The 27,409-nt window shown below is 39.5% G+C and overlaps 1 protein-coding gene across 6 annotated transcripts in view; it reads left to right on the top strand.

Moving 5' to 3' along the window:
- Positions 1-27,409, top strand: part of Nrap (nebulin related anchoring protein) — a 68,817-nt gene that overhangs the window by 10,299 nt on the left and 31,109 nt on the right. For 3 of the 6 annotated variants that reach the window (XM_090345818.1, XM_090345819.1, XM_090345816.1), the window contains 17 exons: positions 751-855; positions 1,781-1,885; positions 2,523-2,627; positions 3,409-3,516; positions 4,030-4,134; positions 6,848-6,955; positions 7,498-7,614; positions 10,419-10,526; positions 11,704-11,808; positions 16,508-16,606; positions 18,894-18,998; positions 20,332-20,439; positions 20,730-20,831; positions 23,158-23,355; positions 23,887-23,991; positions 26,184-26,282; positions 26,649-26,753. In XM_090345818.1, the coding sequence (XP_090201944.1) occupies positions 751-855; positions 1,781-1,885; positions 2,523-2,627; positions 3,409-3,516; positions 4,030-4,134; positions 6,848-6,955; positions 7,498-7,614; positions 10,419-10,526; positions 11,704-11,808; positions 16,508-16,606; positions 18,894-18,998; positions 20,332-20,439; positions 20,730-20,831; positions 23,158-23,355; positions 23,887-23,991; positions 26,184-26,282; positions 26,649-26,753 (1,887 nt within the window). Of the gene's footprint in view, positions 1-750; positions 856-1,780; positions 1,886-2,522; positions 2,628-3,408; positions 3,517-4,029; positions 4,135-6,847; positions 6,956-7,497; positions 7,615-8,772; positions 8,878-10,418; positions 10,527-11,703; positions 11,809-16,507; positions 16,607-18,893; positions 18,999-20,331; positions 20,440-20,729; positions 20,832-23,157; positions 23,356-23,886; positions 23,992-26,183; positions 26,283-26,648; positions 26,754-27,409 lie in introns of all 6 variants that reach the window. The other 3 variants (XM_090345820.1, XM_090345821.1, XM_090345817.1) reach the window with 3 other exon arrangements.

Below are 27,409 nucleotides of genomic sequence, written 5' to 3' on the forward strand. Positions count from 1 at the left end.
ACTGAATCTGCTATGTGCTTGGCTTTGGGGATTCATACATGAATCATGCATGAAATTCCTTTTCATGGCACTGACCTAGAGGGCATAGGCCATTCTTTCCCTCTTTTCCCCTGTTAACTGGCTTTAGAGCTAGAGTTCAGGCTCAGATTATATTGTACTTTATTCTAGTCTATTTTCAAATTCTATTCTTCCTGTCCAAACCAAAGCCCATCCCCTACAGACCATTGCTTGACAACCTACTGTCTTCAGAGCACATGTAAACATACCAATGTTTCATAATTGCTATTTGATTCCTACGTTTGTTTTCTCTCTAATGTTAAATTATAAATATCTTTGAAGAGAAACTTGTCTTTTTTCTTTTTTTCCTTTTCTTATTCTCATTGTCAGTTACCAGGAACAAAATACTAGGGTTTTTGGGGAGTGTGTCTGAATAATGCTGATTAATCTTAGATTGTCTGTCAACAAGTACTTCCCCCCTGTCCAGTCTTAGCAAATGATGAGCAAATGATGAAGCTTTTTTTTCTATAGCATTGGCATATCTCAGGAAATTCAATTATTTAGGTTGCTAGGGCACTTTTGTAGTCTAACATGTGCACTCCAGTTAGCTGAGACTTACCACTAATCAAGAGGAGCTTATTATAGTTTTAAAGAACACCTTATTTTACAAAGTATGTGAGTATTTTTTAGGAGTGTGGGCAGATAGTGGGATCTTGGCAACATGTTTTAAGCACCCGTGCATTTCTTTTACAGAGAGTCTATTGGCCTGGATATGGGGATGGGCACATTTGGTGTCCGGAAGCTGTGCCAGACCCTGAAATTGTCAGAATGGTTGAGGATCGACAATCTCTTGGTGAGGTAAGGACTTAATTATTTGAACAATGAATCCCTATGTTCCTATATTTTTAAGATTGTGGTAAACAAAATCCTATCCCTCCAAGAGATTCCCTAATCTCTGGAACTTGTGGGTATGTTACCTGATTAGTCAGAGAGACTATGTACATGTGCTTCAGTGAAGGGTCGTGACACAGGAAGATCCTGGATTCTTAGGGAGGGCTAGATGTGATCAGAAGGATCAGAATTAGGGAAAATTTGCTGTGTGATGACGAATCAGAGGTAAAAAGCATGTGGGTCCAGGCACTGAAGAACAAAAGGCCCTCTGGATGCTGGGAAAGATAAAGAGATGGATTCTCTCCTAGTCTTTCCAGAAAGGATCAACTTTGGTAGCCTATTTCAGTCTTCTGACCTCCAGAACTGTAAAGAGATCTTCAATAGAAAGGCAGTCTATCCCTGATTATAGAGGTCCTAAAACATTTGCAGAGCATGCCTCACCCTTTTGCACATAGCTACCCTTTGAAGAATCCACTGTTAGTCTTCATGACTTTTCCTTTAGAAAATGGAAAGAAAGTGAAGTGTAAATGCTAAGAGGGTATGCCTCATTAGGAAAAATAATGATCAAGAGATACTCAGAAAGTAAGGAGGAAAAGTAAGACATTCTCTCCCTTTGCTATAAGGCTGCCCCTTCAAAGAATTATTGCCCTAATTACCGGGCTATCATATAGTCCTTGGGGCCAAAAGGAACCAAAATTTGACATAAACATTGAAGGGAGTAGCTTTTGACATGGGGAATATGTGTTTTTCAGGGCCCATGGTGATATGTAAATGTCATTTTCAAACTAACTCCAAGTGGTTGAAGTGTCTAATGAATCCAGTTTCCCTTAGTTTGATTAGTTCCCAACCAGTGCCACATTGGTTCTCACGCGGTCATTGTTTTGATCAACAGGAGTACACAGAAGACTATGAGCAACAGAGAGGTAAAGGGAGCTTCCCAGCCATGATCACGCCGGCTTATCAAAGGGCCAAGAAAGCCAACCAGCTGGCTAGCCAGGTGAGTGTGCTCAGGCCTATTTTATACCAATGAGGGTGCTAAGTTTAGATTTGATGAAACTGTGATTGAGACAAAAAAGAAAAAAATGCATAAGAGAGTACTTTGGACTGTAGGTACAGATGGAGAAGACTGTGTTTTTATATGTTCCAATTGTTGATCCTCTGTTCCTTGATTTGGCCATACCTACAAAATGGACAGAGATTTCATACATATACCTCACCCAGAGACTGAACCAAATGATTCCTTGGGGTTCTGATTTTTTTAAATTTAACTCGGTGGTGAACCCTCTGAAAGAGTGACATATTTTATTGGTTAAGAGCTTATTTTGAGACAGTGTGTTAGAATTTAAATTCTGGCTTTATCTCTTATTTGATATATGGCCATGGGGAGAATTATTTAACCTTTCTGTTTCCTAGCTTCTCGTTTGTAAAGTAGGACAAACAATAGTCCCACTGGATGTAGTTGTTATAGATGTTAAATTAATGTTTGCTAACACAACTGCCATGAGACACCCTCTTGCCCCAATTGGCTCACAAGTCAGTGTAGTATGCAGGTGTAGCTCCTGAGAGCTGCTTGGAAAGCTTCTTACAAGGAGTGTGAGGTAGTTGTGACATTCACTCTGCTATCTCCTCTTCAGGTGGAATACAAGAGAGGACACGGTGAACGTGTCTCCAGGTTCACCCCAGTGGCAGATACTCCTGAACTCCTACGGGCCAAGGCTGGGGGACAGCTTCAAAGTGATGTAAGAAATCATGGAAGATAAGTCATACAGGTGTTAAGATGCCTTTTGCTTTATTAACTGGAGGAGGAGGAGGAGGAAAGAGAGAGAGAAAGAGACAGAGAGAGAGACACAGAGACAGAGATTGAAAATAGGAGGCCTCCTAGTCTTACCTTGATCCCAGGAAGAATTTACTAGGGTTAAGGATGTGTCTGATGTCAGACGCAAGCCAAAACCTTGAGACAAGATTAATACCAAACGATATATCTGATTAATCTGAAAGAACTCTCTCCACTGCAAATAGAGAACATCATTTCTGAAGAGCTTTTGCCACTTGCCTTTTCATTCCCTCAGTGCTATGTAACAAATGAAGACTAAGAATTTAGTGTTTATCTGATCCAGAGATGAAAATAAAATCCAGCTTTACCTTCAGTGATTTCCACACCTGACTTGGCCTAGATCTGAAATTAAGAAGCCTCCATTGTCTCCCAAACTTGACCATAGCTCCTCAAGGACAAAATCCTACTCCTTTGCTCAGTCTCATCCCATGACCCACAGCCAGATAGAACACAAAGATGCTAAATATCTCCATGTATCTTCAGGCAGTGCAATGGATGTCAGGAATTAAAAAAGTAGATTCTAGGCACTTGATTTATAATGCTATAATTATGTCACTTATATGCCTTAAGATCTCCTAAGGGATGGGCAAGGTGTCGTGAGACTCCTTAACAGAACACCTGACAGAGATGATCCAGTACATAGTAAGACTGTGACATGAGATTAACTTTTGTTATTAATTCTCTAGGTAAGATACACAGAAGACTGTGAACAACAGAGAGGAAAAGGCAGTTTTCCTGCTATGATCACACCTGCTTATCAGATAGCCAAAAGAGCCAATGAACTGGCAAGTGATGTAAGTGCTCACAGCAATGTTATTACATTATAGAAGAAACAGGAAGTTAACCTGAACTTTTGGAGCCCAACTTCCTGTTTACTTTTGCATACTTGCTGATGCCAAGAAATTGCATTGCTCCATTGTGTTCAATCATTTTTACCATGACATTGACCTTGTTCTTTTTTTTTTTTTTTTTTTTTTTTGGCCAGTTCTGGGCTTGAGCTCAGGGCCTGAGCACTGTCCTTGGACTTTCTGAAAGCTAGAGCTCTACCACTTGAGCCTCAGCACCACTTCCAAGTTTTTTCTATTGCATGTGTTACCAAGGAATGCTAGGGAAGCACTCTACCACTAGGCCAAACTCCCATCCCTGACCTGGTACTTTTATTTTAAAGACACATTCCTTTGTCTAAAGAACAATAGAGCAAGAATATTTTACAAGATATTCTTTTTTTTTTTTTTTTTTTTTTACCTCTTCCAACTCCTGTGTCTGGGAAGCTAGACTCACTGAATTTGTTCATTGCCTTCAAACAGGTGAGGTACCATCAACAATGTCAAAGAGAAATGAGAGGGATGGCTGGTCCAGCCTTTGGAGCTGAGGGCACATTGACAAAGGAAGGTGTAGACCAGTATGACAAGGTATGTATGCAATATAGTGTTTTCCTTGTAGACTGATCTTTTCCCAAGGCAATTCTCAGGCTGGTCTATACTAGCTGGGTCCCAGCTCATGTTCATTTGTGGGTTGTGCTTTATCTTTGTTCATGAATTGTGGATTTTCGATGCCAGAAATTAGCATACCAATAGACAAGGATGAACTTGACCCATGTAAGAAAATAGATTCCAAGTATTTTTTATAATTAAAAAAATCCACACAACTGTGGCAGCTTGGTCAAGAAGAAAGCATTCTCAGTTCATTGAAAAATAGTCCTAAAGACTAAGACTGATCATTTTGCCCATCATTGCCTAAATATGATGGTGATCATACTACATTTCTTGAAATCCATCATTCCTGAAATATGAAGGTGATCAAAATACATTTCTTGAAAAATGTAGAGCAGTTTTTTGCATAACAGAGTTCAATTTTTTAGGAAGTAAATTTCTTATCTAGGTTATTGTATATAGCAAAGAGTATATGCCTTTTTATTTTCTTCCTGATTTCATTTCTTACATGAACAACTTTTCAGAAAAAGGAAATGTAGATGCAACAAATAGAAGCAAGCTTATATTTTTATATCCTCATTGTTTTCTCTATTGTGTATGATAATAGAAGCATCATTTATTTTCACAGTTACAAATTTTAAGAAAAGAAATGGGGGGCGGGAATTTGGCCTAGTGGTAGAGTGCTTGCCTCACATGCATAAAGACCCGGGTTCAATTCCTCAATACTACATACATAGAAAAATGCTGAAAGTGGTGCTGAGGCTTAAGTGGTAGAGTACTAGCCTTGAGAAAGCCCAAGGACAGTGCTCTGGCCCTGAGTTCAAGCCCAGGATTGGCAAAAAAAAAAAAAAAAAGCTATTGAATCATACATGTTAGTCACATGAAATGTTATCTTGATGCTTTAAACTCAATGGAAATGTACATTTAATTGTATCATGTCTTAAATGTGTTGTTTAGAAGGCTCAAAATAACTTTAAAAGTCAGTTCTATTTAAAATAATCTGGCTTCACTAATATAATTGGCAAAAAATGTTTTGAACAGTTATGCCTACCCCTAGTTATAAAATATAAATCATTTCCTATCTGTATCAAGTTCATCTATGTGTATTCACTTTTAATTACATTTTACCTATGTGTGAACACTTTATAAAATATAATTTCCTGGTCTTATATTTGGCTCTTGATTATATGGGCAATTGCATTGAAGTTTCTAGTCTTATAACAAACATGGAATCTGAGTGGATGTTGCTTGATAGCCAATTAGTAGCTATTGAGGGGACTCAATATGACACTTACCTGGGTGATTTGCCAGGACTTGCCAGGCCATGAGTAGGAAAGAGTGAGAGACAAGAAGGAAATCAGGCACATCAACTACAAGCTAACTAGCTATAGTGTCTTAAATGCCAAGCAATTCATTCTCTTTTCTTAATGGCTAACTCAACCTGTGGGAAAAACTGTACCAGCTAATCAGTTTATCATCTCTAACCAATTAACTCCTTAATAGAAGTGGATGTCTTGGGAAAAGATTTACATACACACAAACACATACATATATTTACATTAAAATGAGCTACCAGCACGAAACTATACAGCAGGATAGGAAAAACTATAGAGCAAATTGGACCTAATAGTTTAAGAACATACATGTGCCAGAGTCCCAGCTGTTGAAAACAAACTTCTGCTTCAGAGCAGACCCCAGTGGAGTTGGGTATGTGAGCTCAAGGGGGTGGTACAAGGAGGGATGTCTCAGGTTGTTGAGCAAAGTGCAGATGAGGAGTCAGCAGATTCTGCCCAGGGCAGGATTCAGGGGCTTCTTAGTGAAGGTTTATCTGAACAGGTCAGAAGTAAATGTAAAGTAAGCCAGCAAAACAACAACAACAACAAGAAAAAAAACAAAAAAACCCTCTCAACAAAAAAAAAAAAAAAAAAAGAAAACATGGAGCCACTTCCTTCTCAATCATGTGATGATGATTCCATGAGAGAAATTTTCCTTTGTGTGCATGGGTAAATAGTATGGAGAAAAGAAAAGAAAAATAATGGATGAGGTTATAACCTTTTGCTCAAAATGCGTATTTGCTCCTATTTCAGATAATCTGGTGGAAATTCAAATCTGTTCATTCTTAGATTTCAAACATTTGTATTATGTTTCTTTTCTGTTTACCTGACACATGTCAATATTGGGATATCAAAGCATAGACCTCTTCATAGACCAGTGTTGGACCTAAGTAAAATAGTATTCAGATTATATATAAGAAGACAGCTGGGCCAGGAGTTTGACCTAGTGATAGAGTGCTTGCGTAGCATGGACAAAGACCCAGGTTCGATTCCTTGGTACCACATATATAGAAAAGAAGCCGGAAATGGTGCTGAGGCTCAAGTGGTAGAGCTCTAGCCTTGAGAAAGTCCAAGGACAGTGCTCAGGCCTTGAGCTCAAGCCCAGGACTGGCAAAAAAACAAAAACAAAAACAAAAACAATGATAATGGAGAAAGCTTTACCTCTTGCTTTGTGCTGATTATGTACTAGCCACCAGTAAATGGGCCTGACTTCCAGGATCTAACACCTTATCCACCACGCAGTACATCTTCAGTGGCAATCACTGGAACAGCCAGTGTGGATGCAGTGTGTGGAAACAGGTGTAGGCATTATTTTAGGGATGAGAGCATAACTAATCAAAGCTTTTCATTGACTTTAGCAGGGTTACTCAGAAGAGAACAGCGAGCCCAGGGGAAAGGGCAGCTTCCCAGCCATGATCACCCCAGCTTATCAGAATGCTAAGAAGGCTAATGAACTGGCTAGTGATGTAAGTACCATGTAGGCATGGCTGATAAACATAGAGGTGGAGGAGAAGAGGTACCAAAGAAACCTATACACAGATACATTTCTTAAAGCTCAGCCAAAGCACAATGTTATTCTAGTCCTCAGTTCCCCGTCTACATTTCTAATGCCTTCTTTTGCTGTTCAGAGTGTTGGGAAATTGGCAGAGACAAATAACACAACTCACTTTAGGTCATTTGAAACAAGTTTCCTGGTGCTTTACCACTTGAGCCACACCTCCAAATTTGAACTTTTTTGATGTAATTGGAGATAAGAGTCTCATAGACATTCCTCCCTGGGCTAACTTTGAACTGTGATCTTCAAATCTCTTAACTTTTGACTAGTTAGGATTATAAGTATGAGCTACCAGAGCCTAGCTTCAGTGTAGACTTAATGGAGGAAAATGTCCACAATTCTTTTTCCTTCAGAAAATTTTATTGAGTAAATGTTAACATTAAATTTAGGATATTTTCTGGGTAAGTTTTCTTACAATAACCCCTCCAGACCCTTTTTGTATGTTTCTTTTAGCTCAAATACAGACAGGATTTCCATAAGATGAAAGGCGCTGCACATTATCATTCTCTCCCGGCTGAAGACAACTTGGTTCTTAAACGAGCTCAGAATGTGAATAAGCTTGTGAGTGAGGTATGTATGGAAAGAAATAGTCACATTCATGAGTTTTCATCCACATTATTTCCTAGACAGAAATGGGCTAGGCCTGTAAATAAAATAATGCTAAGAATATGACGCATTATTCTTGGGTTACCAGGGAATGAATATTCAGGAAAACTGAATTAGCAAGATATCTTCATACAGATTTAATCTTTTTTTTTTGTGAGTCCTGGGCTTGAGCTCAGGGCCTGAGCACTGTCCTTGGACTTTTTCAAGGCTAGAGCTCTACCACTTGAGCCTCAGCACCACTTTCAGCCTTTTTCTATGCATGTGGTACCGAGGAATCAAACCCGGGTCTTTCTGCATGCTAGGCAAGCACTCTACCACTCGGCCCCACATTAAATCTTTTTTTCAGTGACTCAAAACTTTCTTCCCAAATTCTTACTGTGTTAGAGATATTCAGAAAGGACCATGCAATAGATTTCTAGTTGTCAGAACTTAACAAGAAATCTGGACATCTCCCTATAATCTTCTTAAAACATTTCCCCTTAAGAATAATCACCAGATTCCAGAAACCAATTTTGCTATGAAAAGCAATATGTTTTTAGTCAGGGGCCAGTGCTCATACCTGTAATCTTAACTACTCAGGAGGCTGGGATCTGAGAATCACTGTTCAAAGCTAATCCTGGCAGGAAAGATTCATATCTGTGGTTAACCACAGAAAAGCCAGAATCAGAGTTGTAGCTCAAGTGATAGAGAACAACCTTGAGCAAGAAAACTCAAGGAGAGCACCCCCCATAAATTCAAGTGCTGGGAGTATCTTTATCCCCACAAAATATATCTTGCTATGCTGGGGATCAAATTCAGCTCCTAAATGCACTAGTTAAGGGCTCTACCATTGAGCTACATGCCCAGCTGAAGGGTTTTGTTGTTTTGGGTTTTTTTTAAATCAGTTTTTGGGCTGTGTGAAATCTTAGAGTATTTTTAAAGGACTTTTCTCTTTTAGAAATGAATTGGTCATTTACTCTTTGTTATTGCAAAGGAGAACACATACTTATGGTATCCTAGGCCGGTTATTTTAAAATCATGGGTTGAAATTTTTTCCAAAATTATTCTAGTCAAGTGCTGGAGACATTTTAAGAGTGACTTTGGGTCAAGTTCTATTGAGTGTCTGGTGTTTTGGTTTCCAAGGTGGAGTATAAGAAGGATCTGGAAAGTAGTAAAGGTCACAGTATCAACTACTGTGAGACCCCTCAATTCAGGAATGTGAGAAAGATCTCAGAATTCACCAGCGATGTGAGTTGCTAATGCTTAAGCATTTGTTTGAGCACATTTTGTGAGCTTATCTACAAGTCTCCTGAGAGACCATCTATGTTACTAGATTGCTTCTGGGAGAAGCATGACCTCGGGCACAAGGATCAATGAGTTTTGGCTGAGATTGATGGCTGGTATTGGTCTAAGTAGCGTTCATCTTTGCCCTATGTTTCCATCCCTTTTTGTTCCTCACACTTGACTTAGTTATCTGGGCATTGACCTATCTGTCCTCACTGACCTTTTACATTCCTTCTGTGCAGCACAGTGCCCACTACTGGTGATGAACATTGCAAGCTAAGCATGCAACATCTCTTCTTAATGTGACTCTGTGCTTTTGAGTTAACACATGATCTCCCTTGCCCTTCACAGTCGCCTGGGGCGTGAGACATTATTTCCCTGTCTTACAGATGAGCAGGCTGATACCTCAGTGCTAGTTGGACATTCTCAGAAGAGGTCTAACGATATCACCTTGATATTATTAAGAACTTCTAGATTGTATGACTTTTACTTCTGCTTAGCTGCACACAATAGTAGAATTTATCATCACAAGTGACAGCGTCAGGCTCTTAGTGAGTAGTGTAAGTTTAGTATAAATATTGGATTAAGAGGATCAATTCTAGACCTAACATACTTGGTTCTAACATTAGCCAAGTGGTTAACTGTGGATAGGTGAGTCAGTTTCTCTGATCCAGTTTGTCCATCTTATAAGATGAGGATGGTAATAGTTCCTTCCTTTTCAGAAAGTGCTTGTGGGACAAGCATAGTCATGCTTGATATATAGTAATATTATTCTACTTAAATATTCCCAGTGCCTAGAAACTTAATGGTCTGCTGGGATTGGTGATGTAAATGAGCTGTCTAGATTTTCCTATTTATGATTTCTCATCATTCTGTATTTTTCTTTACTTGATTGGCAGCATTTGAACATAATATAATTTTTATTAGTCTTCCATAATAATGAATTTTTACCCCAGAATTTTACCAAACTCATACACAGTCATTCCTCAGAATCTATCAGATATTGGTTCTAGGATACTCCTTAACTGGTGAATAACAAATCCTCAGAATATTAAAGTTCCTATAAAAATGGTAGCATTTGTATCACTTATATGTATTGTCACATGAACTTTCAGACATCCCTAGATTACTTAAAATACCTAATATGATTTGGATGCTATGTAAAGAGTTACAATGCTATACAATTTAAGCTAAGAGTTGACTAGGAAGAAAAATCTTGTACCTGTTCAGTATAGATACAGTCATTTTTCTGAACATTTTTCTGCTTGTGACCCCAGTGCCCATCCAACTTCATGTCCCTCAGTGCTTGTCTGCCTGTCTTACTCCAACTCTTTGAGCTTGCTTGAATTGACATTGTTTAAAAGGCATTGCTTTTATTTTATTCAAAGATGCACTGGATACTTGAATACTTGGATGATTGATATTTTGGACTTAGTGCATTAAAATGAGTAGATCATCTTCAAGCAGTTGAGAAGTTTTCATTGAAGTTTTGTATTTCCATGTAGAACAAATACAAAGAAAACTACCAGACCCACATGAGAGGACACTATGAAGGGGTTGGCATGGACAGACGCACTCTCCATGCTCTGAAAGCTGGCAGTCTGGCCAGCAATGTGAGTACTTGGTGCAGGGGGCGGTGGGAGTCAGCAGGTGGGGCAATAGCAATCCAGCCTATTCTTTTCCAACTTCCATTTTTAATGTAGTTTGTAAAAAATGGACCCATACACATTTCTAGGGGTTAACAAATACCATCAGCTATATGTGAAATTTCTTAAAATTTTCAGGGGCTGAATTTATTTATCTTAGCTTTCTCTGGTTTGAAGAATGCTTACATCTATTATAACTGGTCTATGACAAAAAACAATGAAAAGATATCTTAGATGTCTATCTGAGAGAAGCCTAGATATCGATGAGCATGGTTCATATTTGAAATTCTTAAGCATCCCAAAGCTTATGTATATTATTTGAAATCATTAAGTTGGTTGATGAGTTTGTTTATTGAGTCATTATAGTTTTTGAAGTTTTTGGGGTTAGGTGCTAGATAAAATAGTGAAATAACATAATACATCAGGTTCCTGTATTTCTTATATCCTAAAAGCCACTAATTTATCTTTGGCTTTACCAAGCCAATTAATAGAGTAGTAAATTCAAGTTAAAATTTTGGAAGTAGGGCCGGGAGTTTGGCCTAGTGGTAGAGTGCTTGCCTAGCGTGCATGAAGACTGGGGTTCGATTCCTCGGTACCACATATATAGAAAAAAGCCAGAAGTGGTGCTGAAGCTTAAGTGGTAGAGAAATCCCAAGGACAGTGCTCAGGCCCTGAGCCCAAGCCCAGAACTGGCAAAAAAAAATTGGAAGTAAAGAGTACTTAAATGGACCTGGTTTCCATAGTAAAACAAAGTAGTGTTAGATTTTCTCTGAGTATATTAGATTTGACCAGGAGAAAAAAAATTAAAATTCTATGGAAATTCCTCAATTTTCATTTATTTTCTTTGGTTCACCAAGAAGTACTTTCATTGTCTACCCATGTGCAAGAAATCATCCTTATAAACACTAAGGAGTCCCAGAACAAAAATGAAAACTGAAATAAATATGCTACTGATAGGAGTTAACTGGTTTGGGATTAATTAGGAAGAATTCAAATTAAAGACAAAAGTGTGAACATAATTTAATTTTCCTTAGAGGTGATGAAACTGAATTAATTTCGTTTCTGGCTATTTGAAAATATTCTTATGACATTGAAACAAGGTCAAAAGTAAGTGGTATCTGCTTTCTCTTTCTTTGGGTTTCAGATTGCCTACAAGGCAGATTATAAACATGACATTGTAGATTACAACTATCCAGCCACTCTTACTCCTTCCTACCGAACAACAAGGAAGCTGCTTCCATTGAAAGATGTAAGTCCTCTTCCAATAGCCCATTTGTTTAATTACTTGTCACTTCCTTCCTATGGGGCAGTGAGATGGAAAGAAACATGACACTGAGTTTTTGGAAGTTGAAGGACTAAGAAGGGGGAACTTTGCCCCTTAGGATGTCCATTTATGAATAGTCAAAATTGACTGTCCAATGTCGAATGCAGACATTCCGGCCAGTCTCAAAAATATTCTAAAGTTCAGTTTCTTTTCAGAATTTTATGCTTGCACTTGTTGGGCAAGTTTGTAAAAATTACCAGGTCATTCCATAGCCATTATGACCCTTTAATTTTTTTTTTAATTTTTTTTTGTGGGTCATGGGTCTTGAACTCTGGGCCTGGGAGCTGTCCCTGAGGTTTTCAGCTCAAGGCTACTGCCCTACCCATGAGCCACAGTGCCGCTTCCCATTTTCTAGTGATTGATTGGAGATAAGAGTCTCAAGGACTTTAGTACCTGGGATGGCTTTGAACTGCAGTCATCAGAACTCAGCCCCCTGAGTAGCTAGGATTACAGGCATGAGCCACCACGCCCAGCATGATAACCTTTTCTTAAATGAAGAAAAATGGAAAAGAAAAAAGCTTAGGAAAAAATGGAAAAAAAAAAAAAAAGACTGAGTGAAGTGATACATAGTGTGGATAGATTGCGGTAAGTTGATACTGAGTGATGATATAGTTTGGAATCTCCAACAAAATAGTTCAATTAATTAAACTGATTGTTTTCTGATCTTCAGAACTTTACTATATGTTTATTATGGAACACATACGAAAAGCAGGAAAGTATAAAGAAAAAAACAAAGGTCATCTACTACCTTAAAGAGTACTTAAAGTGATTTATAAATTAGTTAATGTCATGCTTCTTAATTAGTGAAAACATATTTATTGACTGTCAAGTGTTACCTTCCTTGATTTCTTTTGGGACCAGGGCAGATCCAGGAGTTGAGTGGTTTTCCTATTGGTAGTCTTTATTCCGCCCCCTCCCGCCCTTCCTTCTGGCTCAATGTAGGGTAATAGTTCTAACAGTGTCCTGGACATTGAAGAGTAATAATTGGCAAACAATAGCTCATGAGAAGAGGTTTTCAAATATAAATGTAAGAATATAAAAGACTGAAATATTGTCAGTTATTTTTCCACCTTGGTCACTATCAAAGCTACTTCCTGGGAGACAGACGCTACATCCTTGGAACACTTGCCCATTTAAAGCATTTCTTTACAACTTGAGTGTGTACTTTTGTAGTAGTGCTCCAGAAATCTTGGAATACTACCTAACTGAAAACAAAAGATCAGTTCCCACAATTCTGTTCTCCAGTTGAGACATGAAACATGACTGGCTACTTATATTTGTCCTTAAAGACTAGATTGAAAAATATATTAATTGATTTGGTGATAGGTTCTATACTGGAAGTACATAAGCCACATCAGTATGACAGGAAGGTTTTATTTGGCCACATATTTTTTTTAATAAACCAATATGTGAAAGTTGTGAGTTCAGAAAAAAATTAAGATCTTCACTTTTTCTTTAAAAATATAAAAACCCTGGAAAAAGTAACCCTGGGTCCTTGAATGGCAGTTGTGGGTAGAGCTGAGTAATGGCTGCTCTCTTGGTATTTCCTCTCCTTTCCCTTGCCTTCCTGGCTCTGGTATGTGTTTGAGTTCACCATCTCCCACATAGGAACCTTAGTATTCAAGAAATTTGGAGAATCCATATTTAAGAGCATCTATGGTCACTGTCTGTAAAGGTGGTAAAATAAGCTATGGAATTAAATAAAGTATGGATTTTTTTTTTGCCAGTCCTGGGCTTGAGCTCAGTGCCTGAGCACTGTCCTTGGACTTTCTCAAGGCTAGAGCTCTACCACTTGAGCCTCAGCACCACTTCCGGCTTTATTCTATGTATGTGGTACCAAGGAATCGAACCCGGGTCTTCATGCATGCTAGGCAAGCACTTTAACCACTAGGCCAAACTCCCAGCCCAAAGTATGGATTTTTGATTAGTATTTGCTCAGACAGATTTTTATAAACACTAATAGAATTCAAAAGAAACTATCTTTAGCAAAGAAACCCAATATAGATGGAAGCACAAAGGCCAAGAATTTGTGATGTTGCAGAGATGTGATTAATCATGGAGACTTTTAATTATGTCCTGCAGAGAAAAGTAATTGTACTCTGTGACATACTTAATGCAGAATTATCAGGAAGGAATATGCCACTTAAAAATATAATTTTCATACCACTTAATCGTGCATAATTCTGAATTCTAATAGATTCTATTATCAGTTGATAATATTCCTTCTGAATTAATGCATTAGGAAGTCACAGTTCTATAATCTCATTAAGAGTTGACATTGAAATGACTTTATATTTCCTAGTTTTCCCTGTACACTCAGGATATATAAAAACTTTTCTCTATGAATCATAACAAACAAATACCAAGTGATGCTGTGTTCCACTCCAAAACCAACTGAACACTTTTGTGGTTCAGTACTAAGAATACTCAAGCTTCCCCAGTCCTTGTTCATCAGGCTAGCTTGTAAGTCATTTGTTGGTTCCTGGATATTTTTCCTTGTATATACAGTGTTGGCTTTGGCTAAAGGGACTCCTCATACCTCTGTAAAATAACAACAGTTCATGTACCAGTTTTGGCACAGCAGGTTTACAGAGCATAGATTAAGAGGCACCTTTTGAGACAGACTCCGGAAATCTGAATGCAAGCTTTGATACTTAATAGATTGATGACCTTGAGTGATCCACTTTAGGTCTCTGTGTCTCAGGGTCTCTGCATTGTAAGATAGAGATAAAATAGTGTTTACCCATACAATGATGGGCAGGATTAAGTGAGTTAGTATGTATGAGGTTCTTAGAATGGTGCCAAGTACACGGCCAATGAATGCCCTATGTTGGTCATACTTATTATTAGCTGTTGTTGGAAGAGGCAAGAATGAAGTGAGTACAAGGTCCAGGGAAGGCCTGGAGTATACACAGACTGACAACCAGTGGGCCCAGAGCAGCCCTTAGTCTGTTTCACTGGTGTCACTTAATTTTCAAAATACTGACATACTGGCTAACATTTTAAAAGTGTGACATATTGCATAAGAAGATGTATTTCTGCCTTCTTTGTAATAACTGGAAATATAGCTACCCTGTGTTCTGCATTGATATGTGATAGTCATCTCCTACAGCTAGGTGGCAGGTGCTGTCATTGGCCCCCACCACTCTGTACTGCTTCCCCAACCATGAAGCCAGCCATTTGATTCCCATAGGCACCCATGGCACCTGTCTAGCTCTATGGCCTTTTGTTGTAAACTTCCCAAAGTGGCAGCAATAGTAGGAGGTAACAGTGGGCAGATAGCCAAAGACAGGAAATGGTAGAAATTTTTAGCAATGAGGAAGGATCCTTGGAAAGCGCAGAACTCATCTATCAGAGGAGCAGGCCAGAGTCCTTGAGTAAAGGTCAAGGCAAAGACAGTCAGATTGTGGGAATGAAAAATGCAGGTCTCTGGATGCTCCATACACGTTTGTTTCCTGGATTTCAGGCTCAGCTGGATTGCAAACTTGTGAATGAGACCATTAACCACTTATTACCTCACACTTTGCTTTCACTCTAGCTCACAGTCGTCCTGAGTGGGTGCTGGTGCTTTCTATGACTCACCTCATTTATTATCTGCTCTCAAGCTATAAACCTAGACCTTGGTTTCTTCATTCAAGTTCTCTTTCCCTATATACTGGACCTTGGTGTATCTGGAGGAAAATAAGATATTTATTTATATACAAATGTATATTATCCTTCACTTTCAAAGAGCAATTTGCATTTTGAAGGGAGAAAATTCATTCACCTCTGGAAGTGAGAAGCCAGGCAGTCAATGCTGGAAGCTAGACTGAAGGTTCCACTTCCTCCTTCAGAAAATAGTACGCTAAGCGTACTATTAGTAGACTGTGGTAGGTGGAAATGAGGGCCAGGCAAGAGGTGCTGTGTTGGGTTAGGACATGTTAGGACTGTCCTTGAAAAGGCCTTGAAAAGTCCTTGATGCTCTTTTGCATCTTGGAAGGCTTGTGTATGGCTTTAGTAAGGCTTATAATCTATCATCTTTTTTTTTCTTTTACCATCTTGTTCGTGACGTGTAAGAAAGACATACAAAGAAAAGTACACCAAATAGAGATTCCCTCCTTGAATGTTTATAATGTGACCTGTGCTCATTTTCATTGGGAATTAGACAATGAGGGGAGAGAATTGTTGGGATCCAGCATCTGCACATGTGTCCAAATGGTGGACTGATTTCCGAAGTACTGGTATCAGTCTGTACATCTGTCAGTAGTACTAGGGTTTCCTTAGCATGATATTGGCCAAAGCTTGGTATTTGTCAGCAATTTCAATTTTCTGTCATTGAGTACAGGTAGACGGGTATCTTGCAGTTTCAATCTGCATTTCTCTAACTAATGATGCAGATAAGCACCATTTCCTATGTTCATAGGCCAATTAATTGTTATCTTTTAAAAAGCGCCTATAAAACCATTCATTCTTGAAGGTACTGTTTTTCTATCTGTTCACTTGGCACAACCTGTGGTATATAGCTGGGAAATTTCATTCTTTCCTAGCAAGTTGAGAATATCCATGTTGTTGATCTAGGGAAGAAGGCCAAGAAAATATTAGAGATAAGAACAAGTGAAATCATTCTATGCTTGTTTTTTCCTAGGTCAACTACAGACAGAGCATTGATAAGTTCAAATACAGCTCTGTAACCAGTACACCACAAATTATTCAAGCCAAGATCAATGCGCAGCAACTGAGCCAGGTAAGTGACCTGTCCCTATCCAGCTCACTGTAGGGTCTTCTAATAGTTGTGAGTCCTCTGCACATCAGTTCCCACCTGTAAGGATTCAATTTTTATTAAAAGAAACATACTTACTGCAGCCATAAAATGATTCCTCTTCCCTTCAAGTGTTTTACTAGGGAAGATTCAAATATATCCCGAAGTAGAGGGTAGTGTTGTAAACCCCCACAAGACTATCATCTGTAACAATAAATGCTGGCAGGGATGTGGCCAGGAGGGATCACTACTACACTGCTGGTGGGAGTGCAAACTCATTCAACCACTATGGAAAGCAGTATGTCAGTTCCTCAAAAGACTAAACATAGAGCTCCCCTATGACCCAGCAATTCCACTACTTGGCTTTTACCCAACCATCCAGAAACAAGGGCATACTAAATCCACTAGCAAAATGATGTTCATTGCAGCACTATTTACCATAGTAAAGATATGGAACCAACCCAGATGCCCCTCAGTTGATGAGTGGATCAACAAGATGTGGCATTTATACACAGTGGAATTCTGTGCTGCTGTCTGAAAGAACAACATTGCCCCATTTGTAAGGAAATGGAAAGACTTAGAAAAAAATCATATTAAGTGAAGTAAGCCAGACTCAAAGGAACATAGGCTCAATGGTTTCCCTCATTGTCATAATGAGTAGAACCCTGGTTCTTCTAGCAGAGATTTACAATAGAGCAAAACCTAGATACATAAGGCCATATAGTATGACACTAAAAGAAAGGACCTCCAGGATATAGAAACAAAAGCAACATAATGAGTGATAGTTGTCCTTTATGTACTATGTTATCTCTCATCTCTTTTGCTGTCCCTTGGTTATCTCATATTGTTACAGTATTTCACCTTGTTATCTGATATATTGTATATATGTTTATCTGGTTATTTGAAATCGGATAGGGGGAAAACAAGTTGAGGGGCAGGGGTAGGGGAAGGGAAATGGGGACCAAGACATGAGAAAGGGTATCAATGTTTGTGAAGTAATGTACCTTCTATCTGGTGAATATAATGTAACCCTTCTACTAATTACAATAAAAATATTTGAAAAAAAGAATTAAAAAAAGACTATCATCTGGCTTTTTCCCCTAGTATTTTGAAAAAATTTACTGATATTATATGTCTTCATCCATAAATATTTTAGTATGTACCTTTAAAAAGCAAATAAATCTAAATGTATTTCTGTAATTTTAATATATTACACCAATCTCCCTTCCAAATAAAGATTAAGAATTTTTTTTAACTTTTTTTTTTGCCAATCCTGGGGCTTGAACTCAGGGTCTGAGCACTGTCCTTGGACTTTCTCAAGGCCAGAGCTCCACCACTTAAGCCCTAACACCATTTCCGGCTTTTTCTATTTATATGGTACCAAGGAATTGAACCCCGGCCTTCATGCATGCTAGGCAAGCACTCTTACTGCTAGGCCAAACTCTCAGCCAAGATTGACAATTTTTAATATCACCAGTATCCAGTGGTCCAGAGTTAGTTTGAGTAAGACTATGTCTCAGTTTCTTAGATGACTCTTTGGTCTTCATCTATAAATCACATGTCTGCTTAGCTCTTTAATGTTGACAGTAGATAGTCCTCTGTTCCTGGGAGTTATGATTTTTTTTTCAGATGTGCATTTGATAATTATACATTACCAATGATTGCTACTGATTAAATTGACCATTACTTTTTATTCAGTATCTGTTCTACAGATAGCAAGTAGGTGGCACTGTAGCAAGCTGAGAAAGTCTTTGCTACCCCTGGTATAAGTCAGAGGCATTGGTAGAGCAGACTTGCTATTAAGTTACTTAATTTTTCATTTGACTTCTTCCCTCTGTTAATTCAAAACATACCCCAAATTACAGATTTCCTTGTCGAAGGCCTTTCTAAAAACTTCTTCTCAGCAATGAGTTTCAGGAAAAAGTGAGAAACAGAATTTCTGCCTCTTTCCAACCATATAAAACCCCATAAATGTATTTTCTTTTATATTTACTTCTTTGTTTTTACTTTTTTTTAGTGTCAGTACTGGGGCTTGAACTCATGGCCTTAATTTATCACTTGGTTTTTTCTTACTCAAGGTTGGCACTTTTATCAGTTGAGCCACAGCCCCACTTCTAACTTTTTAGTGCTTAGTTGAAAATAGGAGTCTTAGAGATTTGTCTACCCTGTCTGGCTCAAACTACAATCCTTAGATCTCAGCCTCCTAAATAGCTAGAATTACCGGTATGAGCCACTGACACCTGGCCCCACAGAAGTATTTTCAATCTAACAGGTGAATTACCGCGCTGACTATGAAAAGAATAAGCTGAACTACACGTTGCCACAGGATGTGCCTCAGCTGGTGAAGGCCAAGAGCAATGCTGAACTGTTTAGTGAGGTGAGTGAGCCATGTGGTTAGAATGTGGCATGGGGGAGGTTATGGTTGATACAGAGTGAAAAGACTAGATGTGTCAACCAGTAGGTGACACCTTAAAACCTCCTATCTTGCTGTAGTCTTGAATTTGGCCGTGTCATGGCACATAGTAGTTGAATACAGATGAATTGGTCCCAGCAATTCATTTCTCACTTTTGGATTGTGTGTATGGTGTGTGTATGGACACGTATACCCATCATCACCACCATTGTTTTCATCGTCCTGGCGCCTTTATAACGGATGACTTGCTGTGTAGAAGAAATTCAAGTTTCAAGACCAATCTTAATCTTTAGAATATTCTGGTGACACCATGGGGCTGTCATTAGAGGGAATTTGTGGTACAAGAGAAGAAAAAGAAACTAATATTTTTTAGAAAGTCTGTCCTATACTGGAGTATGTGATATGTGATATCATATAATAAGTGACATATGATATGGTATATATGGTACTAATATGTTATAGAGTTTTTATAATACTTCCCCCAGGATGTATTTATTGTAGGGACACAATTGATGGCATTGGCTTTGGTATCAGATAGACATGGGCTCACAGTTGTTGTCATGATCATTTTTTTGTTAACACTGGGATTTGAATTCAGAGCCCTAGCACTGACTGGTGCTCTACCATTCAAGCAATGCCACCAGCCCAGATTTTTGCTGGTTAATTTGGAGATGGAGTCTTGTGACATTTTTTGCATGAACTGGCTTTGAATTTTGGTCATTTAGAACTCAACCTCCTGAGTGGATAAGCTTATAGGCATGAGCTGCTGGTGAACAGCAGGGTGACCGCTTTAACCTGTGTGACCCTAGGTGAGCTCTTTAATTTCTCTGAGCTGCTGGTATAATATGAAGATCTGTAGTTGGTGAGTAGAAAACACGTAGAAAAGGGCCACAGCAGTAGTTGTGACTGCCTTTCAGATACTAATACTTTATATCTCTGTGGCACTTCACTTAGTTTAGGTATTATTTACTCTCAGAACAACCCCAAGAATGATAGTATAATATTCCTTTTGTGAATAGTCAACTATAATCCAAAGTCATATGATCAGGAAAAGAAAAGAATAAGGAACAATATGGGTCTACCATTTGCCATGGCCCATTACCAGTGCTCTGAGTGATCTTGTCTAAAGAATCAATGAATTACGTTAATGATTACAATTGCTATTTTTATAATAACAGTCAAGATGATGGCCTGAAAATAATCGAAGAAACTGATTTGGCTTTGAAAAAAATTCTTCTTCAACTTTCAGCAGGAATATGGGTAACAACGCTTGCTCACCTGGGTTTCTGTTTGTCAGGTGAAGTACAAAGAAGGCTGGGAGAAGACAAAGGGGAAAGGATTTGAGATGAAGCTGGATGCCATGTCTCTGCTAGCTGCCAAAGCCTCAGGGGAGCTTGCTAGCAATGTACGTTTTCTCTCATTAACTCAGAAATGCATAAGGAACAGTTCCCATAAAATGTCAGTGATCCTGCTGAAAAAAAGTGCCTTTAGCATTGTAAACACCATGATAATTTAAGTGTCTTCTGGATTTATGAAAGACTGGGAGTTTGGGGGGTGGTGTTCGTTTTTCTTTTTGTTTGGGGTGGGTTTTTTTTCTCCCTTCAGAATTGTTCTCTTTGCATTTGTTAAACCAGGGCTCCTTAGATGGGCAAAGTTGGTCTCACACTCACTGTAGACTTTCTTCTTTCTCTCAAGATTAAATACAGAGAAGAATATGAAAAGACAAAAGGAAAAGTCATGGGAACAACGGATGCAAAGCTTCTGCACTCTCTGCAGGTGGCCAAAATGAGCAGTGAGGTAAACTCTAGCTCTTAGCCACTCACATGCCATGTTATTACTTTAAAATTCATTCCTGGGCCTCTGCCACTTGGGACAATTTCTATTTTATTGGCTTTTACTCTGAACCGTTTTTCTTTTTGTCCTGGGTTTGTCTAAGAAGTTTATCTCCTTTCAATGCCAAACCATACAATTCTCTTAAAGTAGATGAGAAGTATCCTCCTTTGTGTGACAGTGTCAACGAATCAAGGTACAAAGGCATTTGGTCACATTTATTTATGGCACACTTGTATGCTGAGCTGCTACTATGAAAATTCTATGTGAAGCACTGGGACTACCAATATGAATAGCTCAGAACAAGTTCTTCCTGTGAGGGGCATAGCTCTGATGAGACTGTCTTAATCCATTTTCTGTTGTCTTCACATAATACCTGAAATGGGTTTCTAAATAGAGACTAGTGTTGATGTGTAGTTCTTGAGGCTGAGTAATCCAAGATTAGGCAACCACATCTCCTTAGGACCTCATTTTTCATGAGGTGGCACGAAGTGTAAGAGTACTTAGGTGAATGCTACTCAGAAGATTAAGATCCAAGCATATAGAGCCAGCCTGGGCAGACAATCTGTAAGACTCGTATCCTCAATTAAAGCAGGAATGGGAGGGGTGGCTTAAGTTAGTATAATGCCAGCTATGAGTGAAGAAGCCAACTGACAGAGTCAAACCCTGAGTTTGACTCCAGTACTAGCATGAGAGGGAGAGGGAGAGGGAGAAGGAGATAGGTTGTTGCCCAAGAGGTAACTTTGCTTTATAATAACCTGTTCTCATGAAAACTAATCCAATTTCATGAGTGCAAAGACTCATTTCAGTCATGTACATTGATCTATTGATTCACAAGGGCTCTGTCCCCAAATACAGACATACCCCACCAGTCCCCATTTCCAAATTCTGCTTCATTGAGGAATAACATCTCAACATGAGTTTTGGTGGAGACTGACCATATTTAAACCATAGTAGGGAATTAGGTAACAAGTATTTTGTTCTATTGTGATAATGTTATAGATAAAACCTGTGGTCATGCATATGCTATTCAGAGTATTTGATAAACAACCAGAGCATCCCAAAGTTCTGTCAGTCAAAATGATGCTGCTTGTAAACAAGTTTAGTAGTCAGAGATTAACCTTGGTAAATGCCACTTACCAAAAGAAACTCTCCTTTGGGGAAGGAGAGTTCTTGCTAGAAGGGACACATCTGGTTTTCGTCAAACCTTCCCTGACTATGCAAAGCAGACCAAAGGACACACGAGTACTGAATTCCTGCTTTATGCTCCATATGCCGCTCTGATGGTGCATTTGGACATCCCTGAGAAGTCATTGGGAAGCCATGGTTTAATGGGAATAAGGGAATTGGCATCTGGGTTGCCATTCTGAACATGTGACAGAACGAGCTTTATGAAATACCTGATTGTGAAGTATAAAGAGGCACTGAGAAATTTAGCCTCCAGCTTAGATAAATAACAAAGTTATATTTTATATGTATTATTGAGGCAACTGGGAGCTATTAAGAGTGTGTCATGCTTAAAGTCAGATGGTAGGCAGTGATAGTGGAAGAGGGGCTACACTGTAGAACTCTTTCTACCTGACACCATACTCCTTCTACTGTCAAACACTAGCTTACCCAGCACATAAAATAATCACCTTTACCATCTCCATGATCACCATCACCATCAGTACCACTGTCGTCATCACCATCATAGCCATCATCACGACCATCACCACCGTCCATCATAATTACCCTAACTGCCATCCTTACCACTGTCACCATCATAACACAACCACATTGCCATCATCACTGCAATCTTGATGGCTCATATTTATCACATATTGGCTGAGTGACACTCCCCATACGATACACATTTTCTGCTATTTTTTTATCCATTCATCATAACGGTTCCTTCTTGGGACTTGAGCCCTCAGGGAAGGGAAGCACATTGCAGAGATTGCTCAGCTAGTAAAGGACAGATAAAATTGGAACTCATGCTTGTCAGACTCCAGCCCAAGCTTTGTCCCTCTGCCTTTTGAAGCTTCTGTAGGAACCACAGATAGTGTCCTCCCCTTGGAGGATCCAAGTGAAAAGCATTGGTGAGCAACAGTCCTTCCAGAGACCAGGCAGTGTGAGAACCGCAGCCTCTCTGTCTTCCTGCCTTAGAGAGCCAGAATCTGGATCATACCTGACAGACTGGACCTTGTCCCAAACACCAGTTCTTCCCCCAAACCTGGAAATTATTCAGCATTGTCAGTTATCCCTTCAAGAGCAGACTGTAACCAATGGCCTTTATTTTGGTACATTCAAGGTTGAATATAAGAAAGGATTTGAAGAGAGCAAGACCCACTTTCACCTGCCCATGGATATGGTGAATATCAGGCATGCTAAGAAGGCTCAAGCTCTTGCCAGTGACCTGGACTATAGGACGAAACTGCATGAATATACTGTTCTGCCTGAAGATATGAAAACTCAGTGGGCAAAGAAAGCCTATGGGCTCCAGAGCGAGGTGAGCCCAGTCCTTGCCAACTTCTCTGATGCATCTTGCAGTTAGACACATCCTTGAGTAATTTTGAACCTTGCACAAGTCTATTACAGAACCCAGAAGACTAGAAAGAATTAGAAAGGTGCTGGACCCAGTGAGGACAGGTGGGGAGGGGGAGGCAGAGGCAAGGCAATGGAGACTGGAAGATAAAGGTAGGGTTCCAAACCATTGTAAAAGGCCAGATGTGCTGGTAATGGAAATAGGCAATAAGGAAGCAAATGCTTCAAAGTTACCAGGTTGGCAAAGAAGGTTCTTGGTCAAAAATAAAAAGCAACGTGTTTCTGGCAAGGTTGTGAAGTTTTAACACTAAGGTAGAACATGGACCAAATGGGCCCAGTAGCTTTACTTCCCAAGAGAAATCTGCCTGGTTTTAGAGCTGAAGGAGGCAGTTCTCTGGTAGACTAATCTAGGATCAAAAATTTCTTAATGTCCCATCAATCCTTACCTGCCTGTACCCGTATATGTGGTGCCATCTTGGTACTATTTCTCTTGTAGCTGCAGTACAAGGCTGACCTGGCATGGATGAAAGGAGTTGGGTGGCTGACAGAGGGGAGTCTCAACTTGAAACAAGCCAAAAAAGCTGGTCAGCTGGTCAGCGAGGTAACCTGAACCTAGAGCCCTGGCTTCCAGGGTTCTAAGCCCATGAGTCACAGAGGGTGACCTTTCCCTGTGATTTCCCTTTCCCATTCTAGGAGCCTTTATTTTGAATGTGAATCACCCAGGGGTGGTACGTCATTTTGCACCTCTAATGCATCCTGAGCCAATTTTCCAAGCCCATAAGCTTCCTGGGGAAATGTTTTAAAGAAGCCTAGCAATTTAAGAAGCTGTTAATTTAATATAGAAAGACTATATAGACTGAAATCCTTAGTCTGAAAATTTAAAATCTGAAATGTTCCAAAATACAAAATTTTTTGAGTACCATTGTGTCACAAGTAGAAAATTCTGTACCCCGAAATGTTTACTTCATGACCTCCAAAACATTGTATAAAATTACCTGGAGGCTATATGTAAAATGTATATGAAATGTTAATGAATTAAGACTTGGATCTCTTCCCCAATATATCTCATTTTATATGTACAAATATTTCAAAATCTATAGGGAAAAAACCCCAACTTTGAATCTGAAACCCTTCCCATGCATTTCAACCTATGTTGCATTTGTTGTGTGAGTACTCTGTGACTTCTTGTCTGTCATCGGATGTTTCTTTACATGGGTGCCTCAAATTCATGGCACATTATAGTCAAGCCCTTCACATTCCTGACCCGCTCCTATGAAAATGAGAAGGTTAAATAGAATACTCCCACAGCCTCTGAAGTTCTAAGCCTGTGTGGCTCTTTATGCAATGGAAATCTGGCTTTGGCAGCAGACAGGATTTGGGAAGGATGCTGCCTTTGGAAACGTGACTATTTCAGGAACTTTGTAATCATCAAGGGAGATTCTTGCTTCAGGGCCAGGAAGGCTGAATCAGCATATGTCTTGAAAATGATAATCACAATAAAGTAGCCACCGTTTATGAAACCCATGGTAATTATTTTATCATTGGTAGAGAGTTGATTACTACAAATATGATAATTTGCATTGCTGTGTATAGGTTACAATTCTCCTTATGAGAATAGATACTATGAGAATCTTGGTTCCATGCTACGCATGGGGAAAATGAGATCTAAGTGACTTTTCAAGTAACTAGTGGAGCAGGGATCAGTTCTTAATATTTGTGACCCACTGATGCAGCTCTTGGTCTCTGAACAATATTGCATCCACAGAGTATGTTTATTTTTACCTTTTCCCTGCACTCACCCTTTTCCCAGTCAAAGACAGGAGAGGACCATTTATTGTTCAGCCTCAGCAGTGTCAGTTTCTATCTTACTTCTTGTGCTGAGTACTAATTTTTAAGCTCTTCAGAGGCTAAGAAGATCTTATCTCTCCTGTGTTTTTTATATACCCAGTGGATTCGTGGCTCCTTCATAAGTGTTCATAACTTGACCACTGCAGTCTCTGAGATCTCCAACAATGAAAGGGCTAAATAACTTTAAAAAGATTTTTTTCTTTTTTTATTGTAATTAATAGAAGGGTTACAGTTATATTCATCAGACAGAAGATGTATTACTTCACATAGATTGATACCCCTTCTCATGTTTTTGTTCCCATTTCCCTCCCCCTACCCCCTCCCCTTTTAAAAAGGTTTGTAGTGAAATGTTTCCCATTCAACACAGAAGATAGGAAGGGAAGTTTCTGAAGAACATTTTTCTCTTAAGATTCTTTTTTTTTTACCTTAAAAGTAGGAAATTTGGAGATCCTAATGTTGTGATGACTGTTTGAGATCAGTTAGGATTTTGATACTCTTGCTGGTGCCAGTGGGAGTTTCGGTGGCACTGGGCTGTGATCTTCTACCACGTGGAGATAAGACCTCACTGATCTGGAAAATGAGAAACCACGAGAGTGAATCCTCTCAAGTGACTTGCTCAATATCTTGAAGATGGAGAGTGGTGATCTTGATTGTAAAGTCCAAGTTCAAGTCCAAATCTAGGTTTGCTATTCCAAACCTAGATTTATAAACTGGGGCTTCTCTTTGTACAGGGTGAAATACAGTGACATTCAAATAGTAAAAGCAATAAAATTCAGCACGTTAACATGGGGCTCTGTGGTTCTGTTTAAGTTATAGAACCAACAAGATTATTTCCTTTAGAGAGATGCTTGGGCCACAGAAAGAGTGTGTGTGTGTATGAGCATGTGTGGTAGGGGAAGGGGCAGCCCATCCTAATGCTATGGGATCCTTTTACTTTGGAAACAGAAAAACTACCGGCAGAGGGTTGATGAGCTGAAGTTCACAAGTGTGGCTGATAGCTCCCAGATGGAGCATGCCAAGAAGAGCCAGGAACTGCAGAGCGGGGTGAGTCCTGAGCTGCCTTCTCTCCACCAGTGTGCTGTGTCATGGGCCTGGGAACCTCCCAAGACAGCAGCAAGTGCTGCCCAGGCACAATCCATTAGAACTGCTCTTCTGGTTGTACTTCAGTACCCATGATATACTGTATCTGTGCATATCCCTGCCCTTTTCTAAGCTGCAGTGACCTCAGTTCTGCTTCCCACTTCAATGTGGCCAATATTCTAAGCTACCACAAATGAATGAGATGACGTGGTAGTTGTCTTTCTGTGCCTGACTTATTTTGTTAATGTAGTAATCTCCAGTCCCAGAGTTATGATAGACTCATCAGCCTTCCTACCCTCCAGCTCCTGACCCAGTGCTCTCTCCTAACAGGTGGCCTACAAGGCAGGAAATGAACAGTCTGTCCATCAGTACAGCATCAGCAAAGATGAGCCTCTCTTCTTGCAGGCCCGAGCCAATGCTGCCCATCTCAGTGAGGTACGCGATGGGGAATAGGCAGCTGTGGCCTTTGCTCTGCTCTGCCCTATGGCCACCTGGTCACATCACCCAAGCCAGCAGCCATACTGGTAGTGTCTGTGCCAACTGTCTAAAAATAGCTTCCTGGGAGCTTCCTGCTCAGCACTTTAGTGGGTGGGGTTTGCATTAGGGGTTGGTATTTCTGCATGGAGAAGAAGAGGACTTGAGCAAACAGGTGGTAGAGTTGAGCAGTAGTTGAAGAAAGTAAGAGCTTAGCCAGTAGCTCCAAACTATCTGTCTGGTTTGACCCTTAGTTCTCCAACAAGGAAATCGAGGTTTGTAGGAGGCTGCCTCACTGGGTGGTTAGGATCCATCTCTGAGCAAACAGGTCATGAAACACTGGGAGGAGCATCACACTATTGACTGTTAGACATGAAAGTGTCCATAGTGTTCACGAAAGCATTTGTGATCCCATCTTCCTCCCTGTGTTTTCTCAGCCCTCTTTATTCATCTCCTAGGTCTTGGGGGTGTAGTCTAACACTAGGTAGGGAGATGAATTAGAAGAAGAGACAAGTTGAATTGATTCATACAATGAAAGGAAGAGTCCTTCCAGAAGAAAGATCTTGAAACTTAGAGGTAGGAGAAAGGAGGGAATGAAAGGGACAAGGAAAGACCCA

The sequence above is a fragment of the Megascapheus bottae genome, chromosome 15 (genome assembly GCF_031878675.1).
Source record: "Megascapheus bottae isolate mThoBot1 chromosome 15, mThoBot2.hap1, whole genome shotgun sequence".
Taxonomy (NCBI): domain Eukaryota; kingdom Metazoa; phylum Chordata; class Mammalia; order Rodentia; family Geomyidae; genus Megascapheus; species Megascapheus bottae.